This window comes from Protopterus annectens, chromosome 10.part0, assembly GCF_019279795.1.
Source record: "Protopterus annectens isolate FY-2018-M chromosome 10.part0, PAN1.0, whole genome shotgun sequence".
Lineage (NCBI taxonomy): Eukaryota > Metazoa > Chordata > Ceratodontiformes > Protopteridae > Protopterus > Protopterus annectens.
The window spans coordinates 653,235,127-653,259,581 of record NC_056744.1 but is presented as its reverse complement, the minus strand read 5'-3'; the positions used below and the strand labels follow the sequence as shown (position 1 = coordinate 653,259,581).

Sequence of the window (24,455 nt, the reverse complement as noted above, 5' to 3'; positions counted from 1 at the left end):
ATGTGCATGCATGTGTGAGAGTGTGCTTGCATGTATGTGTGTGTGCTCACATGTATGTATGTATGTGTGTGAGTGTGCTTGCATGCATACATGAGTATTAGTATGCTCATATGTATGCATATGTGTGTGTGCTTGCATGTATTTATACATGTGTGAGTGTGCTTGCATCTATATGTGTGTATTTGTATGTGAAATGCTCACATGTATGTGTGTGCACCCATCTATATGTGTGTAGGCTTGCATGTATTTGTGTACATGTGGGAGTGTGCTTGCATGTATGTGTGTATGAGAGAGTGCTCTCGTGCATATCTGTGTGTGTGAGACAGTGTGCTTGCAAGTATGTATACATGTGTGACAGTGTTCGCACATGTAAGTGTGTCTGTGAGTGTGTTCACATGTGAGTGTGTGAGAAAGAAAGAGTATGTATGTGAGCATGCACACGTGTGTGCCTGTGCTTGCATTTGTGTACATGTCAGTATGCTTGCATGTATGTGTGAGTATGTATGTGCTTCTGTGCATGTGTGTGACACAGACAGAAAGTATATGTATGTGTAAGAGGCAGTCTACATGTGTTTGAGATAGTTTGTGTATGAGTATGTTACACGGTGTTTGCATGGTTTGTGTGTATGTATAAGAGAAAGTGTGTAAGAGAGAGAGAGTGTGTTTATATCAGGGAGTGAATGTGTGTCACAGGTTATGTATGTGGCAGACAGAGTGTGTGTGCTTGTGAGTGTGCTCTCGTGAACATGTGTGTGCTTGTATGTATTTGCATGTATGACTGTGTTCACATGCTTCTGTGAGAGTATGCTCATGTGTGTGCCTGTGTAAGGATGTGGTTGCATGTATGTGCCTGTGTGAGAGTGTGCTTGCATGTATGTGCATGTGTGTGCTTACATATGTGTATGTGTTCACATGCGTGTGTGTGAGCTTGCATGTATGCATCTGGGTTTGAGTGTGCTATTATCTGTGTGTGTGTGTGTGTGTGTGTGTGTGTGTGTGTGTGTGTGTGTGTGAGTGTGTGTGCTTGCATGTATGTATGTGTGAGTGTGCTCTCTTTTATATGAGTGTGTATGCTTGCATGTACTTCTGCACATGTGGAAGTGTGCTCGCATGTGTGTGAGAGTGCTCACATGTGTGAGTGACAGTGTGCTAACATGTATGTGTGTATATGAGAGTGTGTTTGCATGTATGAGTGTGTACGACAGTGTGTTCAAATGTACGCACATGTATGAGTGCGGTCACATGTAAGTGCATCTGTGAGTCAGGCAGAAATAGTATGTGTGTGACCATGTTTGCATATGTGCATGAGCTTGCACATGTGTGTGAGAGAGAAAGGTGTCTGTGTGTTCTCACATGTATGTATGTGTAAGTGTGTATGTGTTTGTGTGTGTAAGAGACAAAAACAATGTGTGTGTGTGTGTGTGTGTGTGTGTGTGTGTGTGTAACAGTTTGCGTTTGTATTTGGAAAGTTTGTGTATATGTATGTTACAGTTTGCATGTTTTGTGTGCGCATGTGTGTATGGGTTTGTTGCAGCAAATTTTTCAATTTTAAAAAGACTGTAGCATACAGTAAACGTGAGGCTGACCCAGGTACATCTCTGGCGTGAAAGATAAACTACAAAAGTTGCATACCGTCAAAACTTACTTGAGATGTCTTGCATAGTCAAGGCATTCAGCCATAACAGACAAGTTAACTTTTCCCTTACTTTAAACACCATTTAGGAATCTTATTATTGCTTTTTGCCAGTTTAACATTTTCTGAGTGGCAACTTTTTCCCAACTTAAATGTGATGATATACAATTCGGCATTTGACTTTTTACCCCGGTAATGTGTTTCAATCAAAGTGACTTTTACAGAATAGGTTGGCATACCTCTCAACTGTCCCTGATAGGATTACGGATTACCACTTTGCGAGGGACAGCCCCTCTTTGGGTAGTTGTGTCCTGCAAAAAAATTGGAAAAATGGCAAATGTCCTGAGACTTTAGGACATAATCATTCCTATATGTTATGTAATACTTGCATAAAACAGTTATTTTGTATCTGAAACACCTAAATGTTATAAGAAACAGAATAAGCAACTAAAATGCTACAAGAATAAACTTTTAATTAGGTAAAAAATGCGAAGCTGTGTCCTTTGTACTGGCCATGAGTATGTTTTGGCCTGCAAAATTTGATGTTTGCACCACAATTGTCCCAATTTGGGGATTTGAAAAGGTGGCAACCCCAGTCCCTGATGTTGACTCAAATTTTAGCTGGGTACATCTTAATCCCTCCTAAAACTGTTGACTTTTGGACAAGAGTTGGTGAATATACTTAAATAATGACAATAATTAGAATCATACACTTCTTTACTTCAGAAAATGTATATTAATTCACATTCTCTTATTCTGTCAGCGTCTGAAGTTAATAGTACTTATATTTTAAAAGTGTCCCTGATTATTTGTGGAGTTGTCCCACCCTGATTCTGTTGAGATTTGTCCCTGATTGGTTGAGATCTATGGGTTAGACTGTGGGACAAATATTTTTCCGATTAAAATGTGACAGCACGCAATCATTTTTGTTGTTTCGTTTCATTTTATAACCCCCCTCCAACACACACACACACACACACACACACACACACACACACACACACACACACACACTTGCCAGACAAGAGTATGAAATCATAACCAGGCGGTTCTATTAAATGTGGGCCCAGATGAGAACTTAAAATCGCGAATATCCCACTGTTTGTCCAGGGTAGGCTGACTAAACAAACGGTACGGTACTATTGAGACCACTGTGCAGTCTTTTTACGTAATCAAGTTTCTCTTTTCCATCACTTCTTGGTTCAGAAGTACACTCTTTAAACCAGGGATACACACACACGTTTCAGGCAAGCGTTAAAGTGTACGTGTTCGACGTTAGCTGACCGATGCTTCGAATATTCTTGATTTCTTCTGTAGACAAACATAAATAAAAACTCCGTGCCTAATTCCTGCATTTTTAGTGTATAATAGTACATGGGAATCAAATATATACCGAAATTACTTACTGTAAGCGGACATTATCAAGTAGTCATTCGAGGCATTTTCTTCACTGTATAAAGGAACATAAATTTCGTTTCATAACCAGCCACGGGTCATTGCTGAGTGCCAGTCCGTCGGATGGCATAGTGATGCGTACAAAGTATGCAACATCTGGGAAAAGTTGCTCAACAGGTAACAAGCGCATTCATCTTTCGGTCAGAAGGCAGTGAGTCCTACTCCCACACCGGGTAGACCGATTACTGACGCCATAATGCAACCTAAAAGTGTGGAGGGAGCTGCAATTCTGATAGTGTAGGGCTGTTACCTACCTACCTGCTCCTTTCTGCGTTGGGCAGTTTCGGTTACTACCTGCCCCTCTTTGTGAGAGACAGTCCCTCTTTAGGCAGATCTGCCAGCGGGGAAAAATGGCAAATATCCTGAGATTTTAGGACAATGCCTACGTTTTCTTTAACAGCTACACAAAACATTTATTTTGTGTCTGAAACACGTAAATGTTAGATGAAATGGCATAATAAGCAACTAGAGTGCTACTAGAATACGCGTTTATTTGAGGAAAAATTTGGAGTTGTGTACTTTGCACTGCATGAGAATATGTTTTGTCCTGCAAAATATTGTTTCTACAAAACAAATGCCCTACACTTCGGCCATTTGAAAAAGTAGCACCCTGCTGGGGAAATGTGAAAAACGACAAGTGTTCTAAAATTGTAGGAGAAAGAATATTTCCTGTGCTTTCTATAGCAGTTGTATAAAAGTTGCATCCAAGCATTTTAATACTAAGTGAAGCAATAAAAACAATTTCTACAAGAATGGACGTTTATTTTGGCAATAAAAATGAAGTTTAGTCCTTTACATTGATAGCGGATGTGATTTGCATGGAAAAGCTCATTATTTCCATAAGAAATGTCTCACTTGGGCATCTGAAAAGGTGGCAACCGTGCATGCCCTGGCCAGATTTCACCTAATACTATAAACACCCCTTCGGGTGCCCCCTGAAAAGAGGCTACTTTTTAAAATGTGACAGCAAGACTAACCCGTTCAACTGAGGATAAATCAATCAAAAGTTATACGATGGAATGCCGCTGCTTTTGTGGTTGTTGTGTGGTATTTTTGCTAAATACCATGGTAGCGGAGCTGTTAAAAACTAATACATCAAACTGCACTTGCCGCAAATAATTTAACAGCTATAAAGCAGAAAATGTGTTACCATATTGCTCCTGTAGAAATGTGCCCCGACTTCCCTCCTGTTGCTGCCACCTTCGGGGTACACCTCTTCTTCTAGCTGAAGAGCTAAAGCCATCTCCTGGGCTTCGTGGTCTACCTCGTCAGACCCTTGGGACACATGCAGAAAGAACAGCAGCACCTTTACCAAGAGGACCCCCGAGCACGCCACCATTCTGTGACCTCTTAATGAAGCACCACGGTAAAGACAATGATAGTAATGCGTTGTAGCGTAGTAGTAAGGTGTAGTATTTGTGTCAGTGGTTTGTTATTATTCATTCAACCGCTTCCACGTGGTTTTATAAAATCACAGCACCGGGAAATGTGACGTCAGGCAGGACCATCACGCCACTATAGTGCCACCGGACGATCCTCCCAGTTAGGGACTGATAAGTGCTTAACTGCACCCCATGGATCAGGTTACACCTTTAGGCATCAGGTTACTCAGGGGTCTGTGACGGTAATCAGCCACCCAAAGCAGAGGACCTGAGTTTTCCGATAACAAACTACAGATCGTGGGAAAAGGGAAATCGAACGTCAAGGCTAAAAACAACAAATTAAACAATAACTGGCGTCTGGATATTAAATCAGTGGTTACTTTTAAAATAAAATGATAAGTGAACACAGACTTCTAAAATCATTTAATAGACCTTCCGAAAATACTTTAAAAACTGTGCCCCCCCACGCTGCGTAAAATAATGTTACAAAAGTTTGTGAAGGGGTGTAGGGATATAAGGAAAGTTATTTAATGTATTTCTTTTTCTACGTTGCGTACCACATGCTGTCAAACGAAGCAGCAGTTTTACTAAGAAAAAATCTGAACAATTGCTTATAATGTGATATTGATGAGATACAGTATTTCTTTTTTACTGCAGAATTCCTTATGATATTGAACAGTTGAGATACAACTTTTCTTGAGCTTTCTAATGGTTCACATGGAAAAGTATTCAAAGCAAATGTTCTGAATCTCTTTCAGTACCTTCTTTTCTTTAGCTTTGTACAAGAAAAATCTCTCTTTCCAAGTCCTGTTTTTTTTTGCCCCACTGAATACTTCTCATATAGTAATCAATCCAGAGAAAAAAGAAAGGTGTATTTGTTTGAGATTGGTACAGCTCTACCTGCTTTTAATAAAGTTTAGTGAACCAATATCTTACCTTGCCATTGATGCCAACAGAATGATCTTTTAGATGTTTTACATAAAACATTTAACATGATTGTGTCTTTCGGCTTTTCCTGGTTAGGGGTGCCACAGCGGAACTCCGGTCCGCTAATGATTGACAGTTGATTTTTACGTACCGGCTTGCCAGGCCTGATGCACAACCTTCAACGAAGGTACGCCCATTCACGCATGTCTCCACGCAGAAGACGGTCTAGCTGACAATCGAACCGGAAAGTGTCTTACTGTGAGGCGACAATGCTACCGCAGCACCACCACCGCGGTACATAAAACATTTAACATAATGTTCATAATTAATTTAATGATCCATATCAACCTTTGAGCCATATCCAAAAACCAGCTCAGAACATTATCATTCCCTGGCACCGTTGACAATAAATGTATCGCGGTTGCATGCTTTACAAGTCAGGGTTGCCACAAGCTGCACATTCAATAAACAAAAACCTCAGATGGATTAAATGGCCGCAGCCATGTGTTTATTGCCATTTACTGCCAATAACCTTTCTCAAATAGAAGCCAATTTTTATGAGATGTGCACAAGGCAGGAATGTCAGGGAGGCCATTTTATTTCTTTCATAGCATTCCCCTAAACCTATAGGACCACAGACAGCATGTCGATATCCGGCCTTCTGATTCAACATACCCACATCATAACAGCTTTTTAATTTCACAATTCATCACAATTCCTCTGGGCCGCCTTACAATCTGCCAAGGAGCCATTGCCGGGCTGGTAAGTCCCCTGGCAACAATCCCTTGGGGCTGTCTGGCCTGTGGAAGGTCCAGCTGAAGAGTCCTGTGACCCCGCCCCACTTATCTTGGCCTCTCTTACCTTTCCTGTCTTTTGCTTACATGACTGCGACAATCAAGCCTAACCTGTCTATCTTATCCGGAGGAGAAGGCGAAAACCTGAAAAACCCAGTGGGCAAAAACAGGAAATTCCTTCACGACCCCTAGTGGGATCACCTTTGTAGGTCACCGGGTTCCCTAAGTACCTTACCTGGTCCTAAACTAACTGACAAGTACACCCCTACTTTTACGAGAGGGTAGGACAAGCTGCCAAAGTAGAGATCGAAGAGACTGATTTGCTTTGTTCCCAGCCTTTTCAACCCTTCCCCTGGGCAGCCCAGCCCACCTCTGCCCTCCTACGTATCCTGACCCTAGCTGTTCTCCAAATCCCCCAACTGAAACCTGAGTCTGAGCTGACCTGCCTCAGACAAATGACGGCTTGCTGCGATTGGCTTGCCAGTCATTGTCTGAGATTGGTACAGCTCTACCTGCTTTTAATAAAGTTTAGTGAACCAATAGCTTACCTTGCCATTGATGCCAACAGAATGATCTTTTAGATGTTGTTTTACATAAAACATTTAACATAATGTTCATAATTCATTTAATGATCCATATCAACCTTTGAGCCATATCCAAAAACCAGCTCAGAACATTATCATTCCCTGGCACTGTTGACAATAAATGTATCGAGGTTGCGTGCTTTACAAGTCAGGGCTACTACAAGCTGCATATTCAATAAAAACACAGAGACGTCAGATGGATTAAATGACCGCAGCCATGTGTTTATTGCCATTTACTCAAATAGAAGCCAATTATTATGAGATGTGCGCAAGGCAGGAATGTCAGGGAGGCCATTTTATTTCTTTCATAGCATTCCCCTAAACCTACAGGACCACAGACAGCATGTTGATATCCAGCCCTTCTGATTCAACATACCTACATCATAACAGCTTTTCCATTTCACAATTCATCACAATTCCTCTGGGCCGCCTTACAGTCTGCCAAGGAGCCATTGCTGGGCTGGTAAGTCCCCTGGCAACAATCCCTTGGGGCTGTCTGGCCTGTGGAAGGTCCAGCTGAAGAGTCCTGTGACCCCCCCCCACTTACCTTGGCCTCCCTTACCTTTCCTGTCTTCCGCCACAGAAGGGAGGAATATTCCTTTCTTCCGCCAGCACATCTCAACCTATCCTAAGTGAATGCCCTTCAAAGCTAAATCAGCTTGCAATTCCTTATAAAAAATCCCCAAACCTTTTTCAGATAAATGAACCCCATCCTTATCATACCTATCTGGCCACCAGACCTGAATGCCAGGGTGAGGAATGTACAACCCGTTAATGTCCCTTAACACCTTATCCATAGAATTATTAATTCTCCTCCTCATTCTCTCCACAGCTTTAATGGACCTAGCCCCCATCCATTTCTTTCTCTGTACCACTTCTGACCAGCAGATAATAGCTTGTGGCCAGCATTCATGCATGCAATATACCTCTTGTACCAGCAATCCAATTAGATCTTTTTTTGGATGTTGACAAATATCATTACCCCCTAGGTGCAATAAAATGGCAGTAGGAGATTTATCGCTTCTTGCAACTTGCTGTAGTACTGCCCTGAGATGGTGCAACCGCATTTCTGATACCCCAAACCAAATTGCTTTGCAAGAAGCTCATTTCCTCCTTGGAAGGAGAAGCCCCACCTGTCCTGGACAAAGCGATGGAGTCTCCGAATGAAAGAATGACCCACTATCCAGATGTATTTCTGATCCAAAGATGTGAGAGCTGAAATATAAAGGACAAGAGTTAAAGCCATTTACACCTTACGTAGCCTTTATAAGCATTGGACTTCCACCTGCACATCTTCATAATATCGGTCTGTGAAGCTCCCATTGCATGTGCATATGAGGCTGCACCTATTCGAAAGGAATGTAATGTAAATTTATCTGAGTCTAGACCTGTCAACTTGATTGCCTCCTTTAAAACTTCTCTCACCTGATACTGTGTCAGAGGTTCACCTTGTTGATGACAAAAGAATGGACCATCTGACCTACCCTTATAGTTGCGGTACTGTAGTAGCACTTAGTCAAGTCCCATTCCAAACCCTTTGGGGTAACCACTCTTACCCACTGACCTTTGCCTTCTTGATCTGTTTTGGATTTAGCCACATAAACCCAAGTGTCCTCCCCAAGCAAATGTACATGTGGCAGTTGTAAAACTGTCCATTGACATTTCTTCTTGTTTGTTGAATAATTTCAGACCATCTAAATGCCCCACAAAAAGCCAGGGAGTGCGGCAGTTGGCATCCCATTCTGTCTCACCTTTCCCCAGGATGGGTATGACAAGCCATCCTTGCCAGCTCCATCAAGCACCTGTGCCCGTAATCAAATATGGATTGCTGCCCTAAATTGGTCTGGTGGAGCTGCAATAATGACAGGATTTTGTTTTTAAAATATGCATTCTTCTACCACAATGCACTATGTCTTTCCACAATATGAAAAAAATGAACTATTCCTTTTGCTTCAGGTTGTTTTATCACCTCATTTAAAATGAAAGTGCATAGAGCTGTTGATTTGTTTACAAATCTCTTGAGAGAATATCTGTGCACTTTTAAGATCATTGACTTACTTCAGTTTATGGTTACCATTTTCTAAACAGACTTACAAAACCTTTTTGTTTTAGCTACACAAAGTGACCTGAGTTTTTTAAAGTATAATTATTTATGTGAGTTATCTTCTCCCCACTAACTCACTTTACCAGTCAGAGGTATCAAATTTTCTTTTACAGTCTGAGATGCTCCTTATTTTTGACAACAGAGTGAATCTCCCCAAAAGACTTAGCAAGTGAATAAGCTTCAGTCACCAGACAATTCCCACCTTTTTTGACTCATGGTCTAGAACAAAGCCAAGATTACAAACACATTGCTAAGGGGGGGAGGTGATAGTTTATTTATTTATTTAATTATTTATTTATTTAATTAATTAATTAATTAATTAATTAATTAATTAATTAATTTATTTTACTTAAATGTGTTGACCAGGGTAGAACACTGATCCATATGGACCTAGCTCAGGTTCAGCCCAGGAGAAAATAAATAAATAGATAAGAAAATATGCAATGTACAATAAGAGGAAATACACGTAACACAAACGTGTAATCATACAGTAAGGAATAAGTTTATCTATTAGAGTGCAGTACGTTTACAATATCAAACAAACAATTGGAACTATACAGGTACATTATACAAACATCATACTATAGTAGGTACATACTGTAAAACCCACACTATGTAACTGACTGTGAACATGCACAAATACAGCATATAACAGCATTGTTTAATTCAGAAAAATATCCAATTAGAGCTACTGAAGTAAGGGAGTGTTGAGAGGTGGTGGCAAGCAGGTTTAGAAAACAGAGGAGAGAACAGATGTGTGACTACTGACTGAAAAGTGGAGTGAGTTTGGGAGACGAGAAATCTTTACAGTTATTTATTTAAGAATGACAGCATTGTGGATTTTGTGGGATGCTGAAACATTCAAAACAGAACCAAGACACTTCTCTGGTTTAGAAATCTATTTGTTTCCAGTATGCCTAAAGCATTTACACTTTTTTTAAATTTACCTCTGAATTCAGAATGAAGGTTTAGGTTTCTGATGGAGGATGGCATGGATTCTCAAACTTTAGATCCCAAGACTAGCAAGTCATAGTTGCTGCAGTGGTGTCTGGTAAAAGGGGTTTGGAGAAAGGGTTGCTTCTGCCTGTTATTGGGGATTATAGTTCCATTATATGTGACCAATACTTCTGCATGGCACATAAACCTGGGCAGTGAAGGCAGAACAGTTGACAAAGTTAGCAGTGATGGAGATGAAGTGCCTGAGATAGGTGTTAGGATGCATACAATGGGACAACAAAGAAATGATACAATCAGTGTAGAAGCCAAGGTAGCTCTAGTTTGCAGAAAAGGTCAAAGAGAATGCATTGTGGTGGTTGAAGCACATGTTCAGGGAAGCAAAAGCAATTTGGTGAAAAGATTTGGAAGAGACAGGAAGAAGGGAGAAGTTAACAAAGACATCCATCCAAGAGATGAATGGATTGTGTGAGAGAATACTTTCAACTTTCAGTTACTGTAGGAGAAGGTAGAAGAGTGGCACTGAACTGAGAGAGGTGGCTACTCTTGACACAACACCCTGACCCCATATAGAAAAAATGAGAAAAGGGAGGTTGATGCTGAAGATGATGATGAGGGGAGAAGGCAGGTGGGGGGAAAGGAAACTTTGTAGTTGCTGAATAAAGTTAAGTGGATGTAAGAATTAGGACTTGTGTCAGGAAACACTGGAGTTTAGCAAGGCAACGAAGAAAGTGGGTCAACTGAATGACTAGCACACCATGGCATTTCACACCATTAAGGTTACTGAAAGAGGTAGGCTGAACTCCATTGCATACTGGAGGTGTGGAGAGGAAAATGCAGATCAGCTGCAAACATGGTGGGAAGCAAAGAAGTAAAGAAGCTATGTGATTAATAAAAATATGGAGCAAAGTGTATGAGACAAGGTGTGATGTTTGCATTTCTTTGGGATACCACACCAGGGAGATGACTTGCTGATATGGAAACAGATACAGGATAATGTTGAAAGGTAAGAGACAGAGAGATGGAATGACATTACACATAGATATCTGATTTGGTTCCTAAAGGTACAGGCAAGAGTATGAGAGAGATTAAAGGAGTGTGGGGTAAAAATGAGGGAAAGGAAAAGTGGAGTAAATGGTGAATAATGAAGTGAAAGTGTGGAGAAGGAATGAAGGTTGTGATGTGTTAGGGGAAGTAAAATGTATAGCATAAGCAGACCTGGAAGCAGATGCGCAAGGAAAACTGCTTATAAATAAAGAGTGTGAATATGAAATGTAGAGTATGGAGAAGTGATACTGATGCTGTAACAAAAATACAACCTGTCTCGAGTGTGGCATTAATTATAGATGTCAGAACATGGTATTATAAATGTGAATTTATTAATTAAAAGATAAAGTGCAAGCACTTATTTTTCTACTCCAGGTTTCTGAATCACTTTTTTATGGCCAGCATGTATCAGAACAACTTGGTTTTCACAGTTGCCAAATCAGTATTATAAACTTGTTCTTTGATTTTCTGTAATTTTCTTTGGCGTCCATTGTCACATGATATGGCTCCAATGTTTTTAAACCAAAGAGCTCTCAAGAAACTGGTACTTGAGCTTCAGGTAAAAAAAAAACAGGAGGATATGTGCCAAACAGACCATGGTTTCATTGTAATTTGCACAAGTCTTTCAAACATGGTCACTTTTTCCTTTTTGCCATGGGTAAAGGAGAAAAGCCTCATAAAAGACATATACTGAAATATTCAATTAGCTAGAGATCTTTAATCTGCAAACATTTTTGTGTACTATTGTATACAAAAATAATTATGACTAGTTCTATTAGGAACTGAAATGTGCAATCTTTTTGTTCTTAAGAGCAACATTTTGGAGGATGGGGTTTAATAAATTCTCTTTGAAAACAAATGTATGGAACTCAAAAACTTATACCAAAATAATTCATTGATCCAGAAAATGATCACCTGTGGAGAAAAAAAAGAAAAAGAGAAAGTGTGACTAGTACAATTCTTCTCTGAAGTGGAGGGGAATCATAATGCTGTGGGATTCAGAAACATTCTCCACATCGCAGCTATCAATTTTGTGTGCTGAGCAGCCATGCACAGAGTGTCTGCAATTCACTGACACAGCGAGCACAAGCAGTGAAGGCCGACCAAACTAGCTGCCTGCATTGTATGCTAACAGCAGTTTAATGACATGGTTATGAGCAATATTATTAAAATGAACATGGTGGAGTGATTCAGGAATGCATATATTCTGCGACTGCATGTACTGGCTCCAGAGCAATTGACCACCATAAAGTCCTGGAGTTACAGGAGGGGAATAACAGAAAGACGTTTAGGGTAACCACTTCATTAACAACTGTATAGATGCAATATGTTGTACCCGTTGTGAGGAGTTACAGTGTTGTATGTCACCATCCTCATAGTTGCCATTTCATCCGTGTTAATACTTCATACTTTTCATGACACTGAAATTGTGGGCCACTACCCTGTGGATAGGGTCACTGTGCAGTAGCTGATTGAGATGTGCTTTCCTCATCTGCAGGCCTGTGACGGTCTTGGAGTATCTGTCCCTGTGGATACTAAGGTATGTGAGGCTTTAAGAATACTAACTACAGTGACCTTTCATTGACCAATAGGGGACATAGTAGGAGCATTCCAGACATCTGTCTCAAGGATATTTTAGTAATTCCTCAATACCATACTACAGCATGTAGGAGAATATATTTAGTTTCTTCCTACCACAGTGGAGACAGCCAACATCATTCAGGGCTTTTATGCATAGACCATTTCCCTGATGCACTGGTGGAGGTGGGCGTAGACTGCATCCACATTGAATGAAAAGCCCCACCTGGTGAGCTACGATGAAGATACATTAACAGTCATGGTTATCACTATCGACTGTCATGTTGTCTGTAACGCACAGGTTATTATGTACAATGTGTCTGCAGGCCACTTAGGCAGTATCATGACTCCCACATAGGGTACACGTGCAATCTTTATCAATAGTTTGTCTTCACCAGGGGCATCTTATTAGTGATATTGGATATGCCCCGAAGCTGTGGTTGATGACACTTATCATAAATCCACAGACAGTGGCAGACACTGGCTACAGCAATGACCTGTCACAAACCCAGGTCATCACTGAACATGTGCTTGGCCTGCTGAAGGCCTGCTTTTGCTGCCTGTATGCATCTGGTGGTATCTTGAACTATGACTCTAGCACATGTACCAAAATATTCTCCATATGTGGTATATAACATAATATAATACAGGGGAAACAGCAGGAGAAACATGTCCCATCACACCAGGCACTGGGGGATGAGTATAATGAGGAGTTAGTGGAGGAACCGGCAGTAGGGGAGGTCCATGCGAGATGAAGGCAAATGCAGTATGCAATGGCAGTGGCCAAAAGGCAGCAACTGGCTCCCAGATTTAGGCCAAATTAAAGTATATACTGAACAGCAGAAAGGATGCATGCAAACTCAGAACCAGGCTGTGCTCACCCATGCATAGACTGGCCATACTGTATATCAGACATAGGTTAACCAAGTAACAAAGTACAGAAGGGCAAGGCACAGGTATTATTGTTTGCAGAGGTGGTGGTGGGGAACACAGTGTGCAGTGTCTTCCATGTAGAGGGCTTAAGGTTCACTGGTTTGGTAGGGGACATTGTTACCAGGTGTGTGTGTGTGTGTGTGGGTGTGTGTGTGTCTGTGTGTGTCTGTCTGTTTGTCTACTGGTACAAAGCCTCAGTAGATGTTGCAGCACTGTGGTAAACCTGTATTCACATACCTTGTGTACCTACAAGAGATGTGTGGGCATCCCATGCATGCCCCAGTCCATGGAGATCTCTGTCTCCTGGAATGGCCACTGGTGCTAACAAGCCCTTGCCTACAGATAGATGTGCTGTGTGAATAAGAGTGATAGGCCCATACTGGACATGTCTGTGGTATGTGCACCATCCCCTTTTGGACCTCAACATGTTATCCTACTCTCATTCACACTAGATAGTGGGGTGAAAGTGCAGGCACTGTGTATGCCTGACCTAGGCTTCTCCCACTTACAATGATGCTCAACACTGGAGACAGAAGAGGGTTGGGCATGTGATATGTGCCTGGGAAATGTCATGTGAGCATAGAAGGACCTAAGTTATACAAGCTACCTACAAAACATGTTCAATATGCCATACATATGGGACATGCAAGTCCCTCAGATCATCTCACACACCCTGTAAAACATGTACTAACTCATCAGTAGTAAGATATTGGCAGCCAGTGCCTCTATGATGGCTCCGCACATTCACTGGGTAATGGACAATGAAACAGCTAGTTTGGTGAACCAATACCCCATGCTGTTTATGGCCACCAACAACCTGACTGCCCTTGTTCTCCCCATACTTAGTGGAGCATGTGCTGAGCAAGGAGGACTGCACTGTGGTGAAAACATATCTTCCAGGCTAGACCTGTCTTGGACTCCCTGTCCTTTACTGACTACTTGTGTATATTGGTGCATTCCACAGGCACAGATTTCATGACCACTGACTGAATAAGCTATCTGAATTTCATGTTTCCTGTATCCAACACAGATTCTATGCATTTATGTCAGTTTATTGAAAAACAACATTTGAAACCCATATGGTCAAAAATCCAGTTAATCAAAAAACTGACAAAAATTCACACAACACCCACCAGCAACACAAGCAAAGTTTTTGCAGGGGGCAAGCCCCTCTGCACCCCCCCATACCTCTGCTAATTATTTATACCTACTCCAATATTGTACTGCAGTGGGGAAAAGGGCAAATTCCCTGATTCCTACTGTACCACAATCTCATATGCCCTGCCATGTCAAATTTTCACCTCCATCATTATTAGAGTTGGTGTCATCCCTAAAATTAGGCAGTGGTATATCAAGGTGACGGAGCCTGATAGTACATTATCCTGAAGCCACCAAATGAAAATACTCACAATAAGTTAGGCCAATCATCAGTACATTAATCCCAGTGAATGAATATTTAATACTGCATATAGTGGTAGAATGTAACAAGACAGACCTTACCTTATTCAGCTGGTCTTCTAATCTGAAGCCCTTATGTTCTTACATAAAAAAAAAAAAAAATCAGATTAATGAAGGACACTCATCCATTCACCATGAAGATTGAAGTGTGCACCAAGATCTCATTCTCTGTATGGGAATATCTGCATTCAGTAGTGTAGCTAGGGTGGGGTGAGAGGTGCAACTGCCCCTGGCACAAAGTGTTGGGGGGAGCATTCAGCTGATTGTGATATCTAAAGCAGTGTCATCATTTAAAAGCCAGTACTGAATATGGGGTCAAACCTGAGCACTACAGTGCTCACTGTGTTGTCTAAACTGTATCAACTGCTTGCTACATTGTAGCAAACAATTTGCTGCAGTTTCAAAGTTAGAATTTTTTTTAACTAAAATTTGAGTGCTGTAGCATTCTGTGCAGGCAGGGTATAAACTATAGTAAGCAGTTTGCTACAGTTTATAAGAATAAATTGTTATTTATTTATTTAATAAAAGTGAGGAGGATTGGGGGCAGATCACAGAAATGGCACCTGAATGGCTGGGCAGGAGAGAGGGGGTGTGTTGCGTACCTTGCCATATGTTTGGTGTGGCAGTGGAAAGGTTGTCCATTCTTTTTTGTCTCTTTAATGGAAGAGATTGGGGAGGGAAGGGCATGGAACTGTAATAATACAGATACAGTAAAGTGCTTCTTTGTTTTTTTGCTCTTCACCTGAAGAGCTGAGGGGGTGTGGTGCTGGTTGAGCCAGGTACACTTCTGCTTGGCTTTATGACGCTTTTATGTGCCAGGCATAATGCTGTGAGAAAGGAATAACACTTGTGATGATACAGATTTACATTTCTTACACACAGTCATACAGTCTACTGTCCTCTGTGCTGCTGGTAGCCATTGTAGTATGTCTGTGTGCATATATATGATAGTGCATTCCTTAAAAATTAACTTTTAAAATACTGAAAGTAATATAATTTTCAGAAAGTATTGACCAAACAAATTGTTGTAAAAAAAATTCTCCTGCACTGCCACTTCCCCTGCTACTTAAATATATCAGCTCTGAGAAAGTACATCAGGTAAAACTTCCTTTCCCCACTGTTGACCGATATTGGACTTAAACACTACAACACTGACAACATACTGCTGAGCAATTCAACATAAAAATATTTAAATCTTGTGAATATATGGCCAAGTATGCTGTGTTTACTTTTCATATCATTTATAATGTTGCCCCAAAGGTAAAAAGGTGGTCAGTATGCATGTCATGCACAGCCATAGCACTCAACCTCTTAGCACAAAAAATCTGAACAAAGCCAAAAGTAATGGGGGGCAAAATAGGGACAAATTTTAAATCTTGCTCTTATTAACTTAGAAAGTTGCTAGAATAAAAGGTCTTGTGTTTCTATGCATTTTCTGAAGGATATCACACCTGAAATTGAAATGTCTGTCATTATTTAGTGAATTCACTCCTCACTAATTTGCTACAAAAATCCAGAAAATACAAATTTTATGAGGACCAGTTCAAAAATATGATCTGCAAAAATCTGGACAGTTGAGAGGTATGTGTTCAGTCTATAGTGGACTGCAGCAGGTAAGGGCTTCCATTCACTCTGTCAAGTATCATGTGTGATGATGGTGGCTGACCTTGCATATGGCATACCTTTCACTGCATGCGGTTGTTATGATTATGCACCTACTGTAAGTATCTGTATGCATACAGATCAAAGATAGCATTTGGAACGTAACCTGTATAAGAGTAGACTGCCTCCATGCACAGTATGGCTATGTTACCCAGTGACAGAAAGCTGACATCCATCATGCTGTTGTATATAAGTGCTCCCACCCCAAAAAAAAATTCATCTCACACTGCTAGTGTAGCATAAATATGATAATTAGTGCAGGGCTGCAATTAAACTAATCATGACATAACTGTACTATAGCCTTTACCAAAAAAAAAAAAAAAAAAAAAGTACACAGAGTCACACCGATATATCTGATGCATACAAAATTTTTGTTTTACTTAACTTTCACAATGACAGTTGACATTACTCTCAGAATGTATGCTTTGCAACATTAATGCTGGAATTGCACATTCAAGATGTTTGTCCCTAGATAACCACCTTTGATTGACACACCTGGTATTGCTACACTTTACTTCAGCTGTAACTTGCAAATGGTACCACTCCTTTCATACAACACATTGCCTAGGCAGTCCTATAAAGAAGTACCTGTTGGAGGCAGAAAAGCTAAGTGAAAATATAAAAGTTCAGGCTTACCCCACAGACAAGAATTATGAATTTTGTCACATACACAGCTCATACACTTGTGATAGTTATGTTTTCAGTTGCTCACCAGTAATCGTCTGTAGCACGAGGAAGCCCTAGGTTAAAGGCAGGGTTTCTGTTAGGGATCGGAGGTGAAAAATTAAGGTGGGTGGGGTCCTCGCTGATAATTTCTTTTTGAAGAGAGGAACTGGGCAGGGGTGTCCTCTTCCCCCCCTGTTACTTGTGGTTATTTAGAACCATTAGCAAAGAAAATAAGGGACTCAGAAATTCAAGGTTATAACTGGTATGGTAATCAAAAAAAGTTGATTTTGCAGATGATATTATTTTGTACCTAATAAAACCAGAAAAGGACAGTTCAGTGTTGTGGAACATTATGAAACAGTTTCAAGCCTTTTTTGGATAGAAAGTTAGTGAAGATAAAGCAAAAACAGTAGCTGTAAACTGTGTACCCACACATGAACTTGTTCAGCAATACCCATATTTATGGGGACATGATAAAATGAAGTACTTAGGAGAATGGGCTAAAAGGATTCTGTTATGGAAGCTGAGGATATGTGGGAAGAGGCTAAACTAAAGAGAATGCAAAAACTGAGGAAACTGGAAGCTCTTTTCTATGGATATGGATATGGATAGCAAGATACAAGCAGTGAAAATGTATTTGGTCCCTTAAGTTTTATACACAGGTCAGAATATTTTATTAACCAGAGCAGAAGTTGTGGATAGCAATTAATAAAGAGATGAAGGATTTTATTTGGGAGGGTAACAGGGCAAGAGTCAAGTGGGATAAGATGATCCTTCCAATAGAACAAGGTCGTTTGGGATTGCCTGATCTGAAGGGACATTTCAGAGCCAGGGGAGCCTGAAGGATGTTTTGCAGGGGAGTACAAACCCAGAGCCTCCCATGCAGTCCCCCACAGCCCCCCCATAGCCATTCCAGTGTCCCATTACTTGGCTATTTCTCCCCAGTTGCCATAAACACTGTTCAAAACTCTCAGTGTGCATACTGTTTTATGCTTTACTTCTACAATGATTACAGATATTTGGATTTAATTTACAACTTTTATTTCAAATTTTATAGCACAAACACTGACAGACATTTGTTAAACAAAGCAATAGTCTTACAATGAAAACAGACAACATTAAAACTTCTTTGCTTTTGAAACTCACATTCAGTGAAACAGCATTGAAACCCACATTCAAAGAAAATGCATCTGGCCAGTGGCGAGTTAAGTTTACCTTTGGGTTGTTTTAAAATCATAGGCCCCCTTGCACACATTTTTAGGACCATGCAAAATGTCTTTATAGGTTCATAGGTAGGTACTAGGCTATTTGTCCGAAGGCATTTATAAGCCTAGCCAGAATGTGTTGGCTTTCGCTGCCCCCTTAGATTAGTTCCCTGTGCCTCTGTCCAGCAGAGCCATTGAAGTGATCCCTGAGGTAAACTTTCTGTTTCCCATTCACTCGTTAAGGTTTCTTTTGAAGAGTGTTAGCAAGGAGCTCTGCCTAATGTAGATTGGGATCTTGCTCCAAAGCATGGGAAGTCTCTGGGAGAGGAAGCTATCCCTCCAGCACGTCCTATTTATTGTTGTGGTGAGGTTTAGATCCCTAGAGTGTGTGGCTTGAGGGGATAAAGTTTTCTTTAGGTGGAGCATGTTCATCAATTCTGGGTTGGACATGGCCTTGTATGTCAGACAGAGATCACCTCTGAGTAGGTGGTATGCAACCGAGTACATCTGTAGTTTCTTCAGTTGAGCTGTATAGGGCATCTGTTTGAGGCCAGTGATCCTCTTGGTGAGGTACTTCTGTGGTCTTTCCAGCTGTTGCAGGTGTCTTGAAAGGTACATCTCAAATGGGGCATTGTACTCTATGATGGGTCTGATGAGTGATGAGTAGAGGGGTACAATGACCTCTTTTGATCTGAATGCAAAGCGTTTTGTGATTAGGTGGGCCACGTAGAAGGAATTTCTTACCACTTTGGCAATGTGATTATCAAAGGTGAGATTACTATCTACTTGGGTCCCCAGATCCCTTATTACTTCTTCTGTATTTAGGGGACTACCACCTATGTGGTAGTTTGTGGGTACTTTGTTTTTTCCAAAGGGGATGACTATGTACATTTTGGCATTTAGCTTGAGGCCATGATTTTGACACCATGTATCCATCTCAGTGAGACCCTTTTGGAGGATATCTGTGTCAGCTGGAGAGTCAATTATAGTCCCTAGTTTGCAGTCGTCTGTGAACTTGTTCAGCCATAGTCCTCCTGTGCTTGCCTGTACCTCTGAGAAGTGTATGCCGAACAGGAGAGGTCCTAGGACTGAGCCCTGGGGAACGCCACTTGTAACCGGTTTAGAGTTGGACCTAGCTCCCGCAACTCTCACCATGTGGGTTCTGTCCATGAGCCAGTTGGCAACCCATCTTGTGATGTAGGGGTTTATGTTCAGGCTGGTGAGCTTGTCTATAATACCAGAATGGGGAATGGTGTTGAAGGCCTTAGCGAGGTCTAGGTAGGCTGTGTGTACTACCTTTCCCTCGTCTATAGCCTTGGTAAACATCTCAAAAAAGTCCATCAGGTTTAGGAGGCATGATCTGCCCTTAACAAAGCCAAACTGGGTAGGGTCCAGTGTTTGGAGGTTCCCAATGTCTCTGTTAATGAGTTCCATGATGATGCGCTCCATAGCCTTGGAGACTAAGCTAGTCAGGCTTATAGGGTGATAGTTCCTGGGGTCTGTTGTGGCTCCACCTTTGTGGTGTGAAATAACCATTGCTGTGCGCCACTCTGTGGGTACGTAGCCTGTGGAGAGGCTGAGTTTGAACAGTGTGTTTAGGTGAGGGGTTAGTTCGTCTTTGAGCTCGTGCAGGATGCAGCCTGGGACACCGTCTGGTCCCATTGATGCTGTGTTTTTGGCTTTGGAGAGGGCTGTTTTAACCTGAGTGTCTGTGATTTCAGGGACTCTACATTCTTCTGGTATGGTTATGGGCTCTTTTGGGGGTGAGGGGGGGTGAAGTTTGCACTGAACCTGTCTGCCAGGATGTTGGTGATATTGGTCGGTTCAGTGTATTTTGTGCTTTCTGCACTAACTCCAAGCAGATCTGAGCATTGCCACTTAGATTCTTGACATAGCTAAAGAATGCCTTGTGGTTATCTTTGGAGTCCTTGGCAATTTTTCTTTGAAAGCTCGCCTTGGATGATTTTATGAGGGATTGTAGTTTCTTGCTGATACTGATCAGGGATGTCTTCCCTTCTTGGGATTTTACTCTTTTCTGTACTAGTTTCCTCCTTCTATTGTATAGCTTGTTTATGACAGGAGTCCAACAGACTGGTTTCCTTTTCTTGGAGTAGTGAGTCTTGGTTTTGCTTGGGATGGCATGATCCATGCATTCTTGTAGGTGCCCGTAGAATGCATTAGTAAAGGATTTTGCAGCTTGGGCAGCGTTATCCTTCAGCATGGGGGCTTTGAAACTTTCCACCTTGGTCTTAAGTAACGTGAAGTTTGCTTTGGAAAAGTTTTTCACTGTGGTTTTCTTGTCCGGGGGTGTGGGTGGAATGTGGATATCCAAAGTGATTTGTTTATGGTCAGATCTAACCAGTGAGGGGCTGACCTCCAGTGTGGAACACTGGTCGCCCATGTTGGTGATGACCAGGTCCAATATGTTGTCACCTCTGGTGGGAGTGTTGACCAGTTGAACCAGGGTGTTTGAGTTTATAAATTCTAGGAAATTTTGGGCAAGGAAGTTAGTACTTGAGTAGTTCTCCCATTTAATGTTTGGGTAATTGAAATCATCCAATAGTAGAGTGTTTGGTAGGACCTTTATGTTTCCCATTGTTTCCAGAAACATGAAATGGGGGTCCTGGGACATGGTGAGTGATCTGTAACAAGCTACAATTTGAATTGCAGTTTTTCCCATTGTTAGTTGCATGTGGATGATCTCTGAAGCATCGTACTGTGCCACAAACATGGAGGTGTGGGTATCCTTGATGAATATGGATACACCCCCGCCTTCTGTATTTCGGTTTGGGTTCTGTGGCTGAAATGTATGGTATGAGTTGTAGCCCGGTAGTGCTGAGGTGCTCTCTGGAGCCTTAAACCAGGTTTCTGTTACTGCACATATATCGATTTTCTCCATACTGAGGAGTGCCTCGAGTGCATGCATTTTGAGGTCTAGACTTCTGGCATTGAGTAGCATTACCCTCAGTTTTTTGTTAATTGTGTTATTTACAGCAGTGGGTTTGTCTTTTGAGCCTTGCCTAAAAAAGGCACTATGGGGGTGGCAAGAGCCTTGGCCAGTATTTGAAAGCCTAAGGGTGACAGTGCAAGCCGTCTCTAGCGAAGCAGCGTGACTTGTCGAGCATGTCATCCTAGGCGGACAGACACTGGATCCCCTTTGAATGACACCAGAAACTTAGCCAAATGTTGAAATCGAGAATTTTTTCTTTATACTGTGGTATCATTCCTGGTGAGGGCAGGATGCTACTCAGTCAGGGTCAGGGTCATACTGGCCTCAGCTACGTGATCAGAGAGCTCTTCCATGTCTCTTTTCATGTAGTCCAGGGAGGTATGGCTCAGGTCATTCACACCAACATGGACAATGACAGAGTCATGTTTGTACTTGTTCTGGAGTGACCTGAGTGCTTGTGTTATGTGGCGGATCCTGGCACCCAACAGGCAGCTAACAGTAACCTTCTCCTTATTCAACCTAGTGAGTGGGACGTCAGTGTGCCTGACTATAGAGTCACTTATTACTAATATGTTGGGTATGTTATTTTGCCTTAAGGGCTGTGATTGCATGGCACACTGGTTTTGTAAAGTATGTGTTTCATGGTTTATGTTGAGTGGTGGAGGTTGCTTGGATGTTTGCTTTGGAGGTCTTTGTTGGTTTTGCAGATTTATATTTAGAGCCTCTGAGTATGTTTTCATGTATTTATGTGTGTTTTTTTCCAGTGCTGCTTTAATGGGTCTGTGTGAGACTGGTGGTGTGGTGCAAGTATTTCCCTTCTCCTCTTGGCTGTCTGATCCAGTCTTGGGTTGAGAGAGCTTAGCCTCCAGTTTGGCTGTATAATTGCATCTCTCACATGTATTAGTGTTTGGTGGTAGGAGGAGGGGGTTGTCTGTGTACATGAGGCAGTTGTAACATTGCCTCAAAATGCCCAGACTCACCAGTTGGACTGGAGAGTACACCTGAAACTGCCCTTTGGACATGCCTGGATAAGTACAGTGAACTGTTTTACTGGATGGCTGGTAAGGTTGAATAGAGAGCCTTGTCCTTCTGTACAGTACAGGAGAGTCTAGTGTTAGGGTTTATAAGTCCTTGCTATAAGTTTTGAGCAAGTGCCGGGCTGAGAAATGAATGGCTTGAGTGCTTAAGTTGAAAGTTTGTCTAGTTCCAAGGGAAAAATTGAAGAGGAGGCTTTGTGGAGCCGGGAATAGTTTTACCCTAGCTAACCGGCGCTGCCCAGCACGCAAAACCGGGCAAATACGGTATTTATAGCAGGGAAATGAAAGATATAGAAATTAGCCCATAATGGCCAATAAACTACTAATTTATGGGCTGAAACCACTCCTCCAGGGACAGATAAGCTGCTCAAAGTTCCCCTCTCCCACAGGTGAACAGAGAACTTCCTTCTATCCAAGTAAGGTATGGGCAAACACAGAGATTTGAAACACAGCCCTGAATTCAGCACTAACCTGAAAACTGGACTATACTGGCGTATAAAGGCAGGAAACAAGTGTGTATATATATATATATATATATATATATATATATATATATATATATATATGTATATATTTTTTTTCGCCTTCCTCTTTGATTCACCTTCCTGATTGTATTAATTATAATACATAATAATTGAATTATATCCCTTGTATAATACAGCACCATTTATAGGTTCATAGGTTGGTACTAGGCTATTGGCCCTAGGTCCAATACAAGCCTAGCCATAGCAATTCTTTGGATATTTCTTCCCACAATATTTACTTCCCTGGATCCCTGTCTAGCAGGGTGACTGGCGTGATCCCTGGGGTGAAGTTCCTATTTCCCATCCAATCATCAAGGTTCCTTTTGAAGAGGGACAAGGAGGTGCTCTGCTTGACATGTATGGGCAGTCTATTCCAGAGTATGGGGAGTCTCTGGGTCAGGAACCTATCCCTCCAGCATGTTTTGTTCATTGTGATGACAAGGTTTAGATCCCTGGAGCGTGTGGCTCTGAGGGATTGGGATTTCTTTAAGTGGAGCATGTCCAACAGCTCAGGGTTTGATATGGCCTTGTATGTTAAGCAGAGATTGCCTCTGAGTAGACGATATGCCACAGAGTAGAAAGCTATATGCCACAGAGTAGAGAGCTGGAATTTTTTAGATGATCAGTATAGGGCATCTGCTTTAGGCCTGTGATTCTTTTAGTGATGTATTTTTGCGGCCTTTCCAGCTGTTGCAGATGTCTTGTGAGCTACATACCAAATGGAGCGTTGTACTCTATAATGGGTCTAATGAGGGATGAGTACAGTGGGACAATGACCTCCTTTTTTCTGCATGAAAAGCCGTTAGTGATGAGGTGTGCCACATAGAAGGATTTCCTGACTGTTGTGGCGATGTGGTTATCGAAGGTGAGACCACTGTCCACCTGTGTCCCTAAGTCACTCATCACACTTTCAGTGTTTAGTGTACTGCCACCTATGTGGTAATTCATGGGTACATGTTTTTTCCCAAAGTGTATAACTATACATTTCTTGGCATTAAGCTTGAGTCCATGGCTCTGGCACCAAGCATCTGTTTCTGTAAGGCCCTTTTGTAGAATATCCACATTATTTGGGGATTCAATAATGGCTCCCAGTTTGCAGTCATCTGCAAACTTTGTTAGCCAGAGTCCCCTAGTGTTGGCCTGTACTTCAGAGAAGTAGATGCCAAACAAGAGCAGTCCCAGGACTGAACCCTAAGGTACTCCACTTGTCACTTGTCTGGAGCTGGATTTGGAGTTGGCTACTTTTACAGTCTGGGTTCTGTTAGTAAGCCAGTTAGTGTATTTTAAATTTACAGTTTTGAACATTGTTTCAGTGAGCAATGAGACAATACATATGAACCAATAATGACAAACTGCCCAATTCAGAACATTCCAACCATAAAAGTCCACTTGAACTTCTGTCATTACAATCCACCAATATCAGTCAATATGCAATATCTCTGCAGAAGTAAAAGTCATCTGAATAAATCCACATTAAAGAGATTTGAAACTAATGAAGAGGTTGTTGCCAGAAACAACTTTATATTTCAGTGTTTCATCTACAAATTCAGTGCCTGTTGCCC

At 41.5% G+C, this 24,455-nt stretch overlaps 1 protein-coding gene across 1 annotated transcript in view; it reads right to left on the bottom strand.

The window, feature by feature from the left end:
• The window catches only part of PCSK9 (proprotein convertase subtilisin/kexin type 9), a 243,288-nt gene extending 238,779 nt beyond the window's left edge, over positions 1 to 4,509 (bottom strand). Inside the window, exon 1 of the mRNA XM_044085507.1 lies at positions 4,239 to 4,509. Coding sequence (XP_043941442.1) covers positions 4,239 to 4,427 — 189 coding nt within the window. The 5' untranslated portion in view covers positions 4,428 to 4,509. The remainder of the gene's footprint in view (positions 1 to 4,238) is intronic.
• Between the last annotated feature and the right edge of the window lie 19,946 nt (positions 4,510 to 24,455).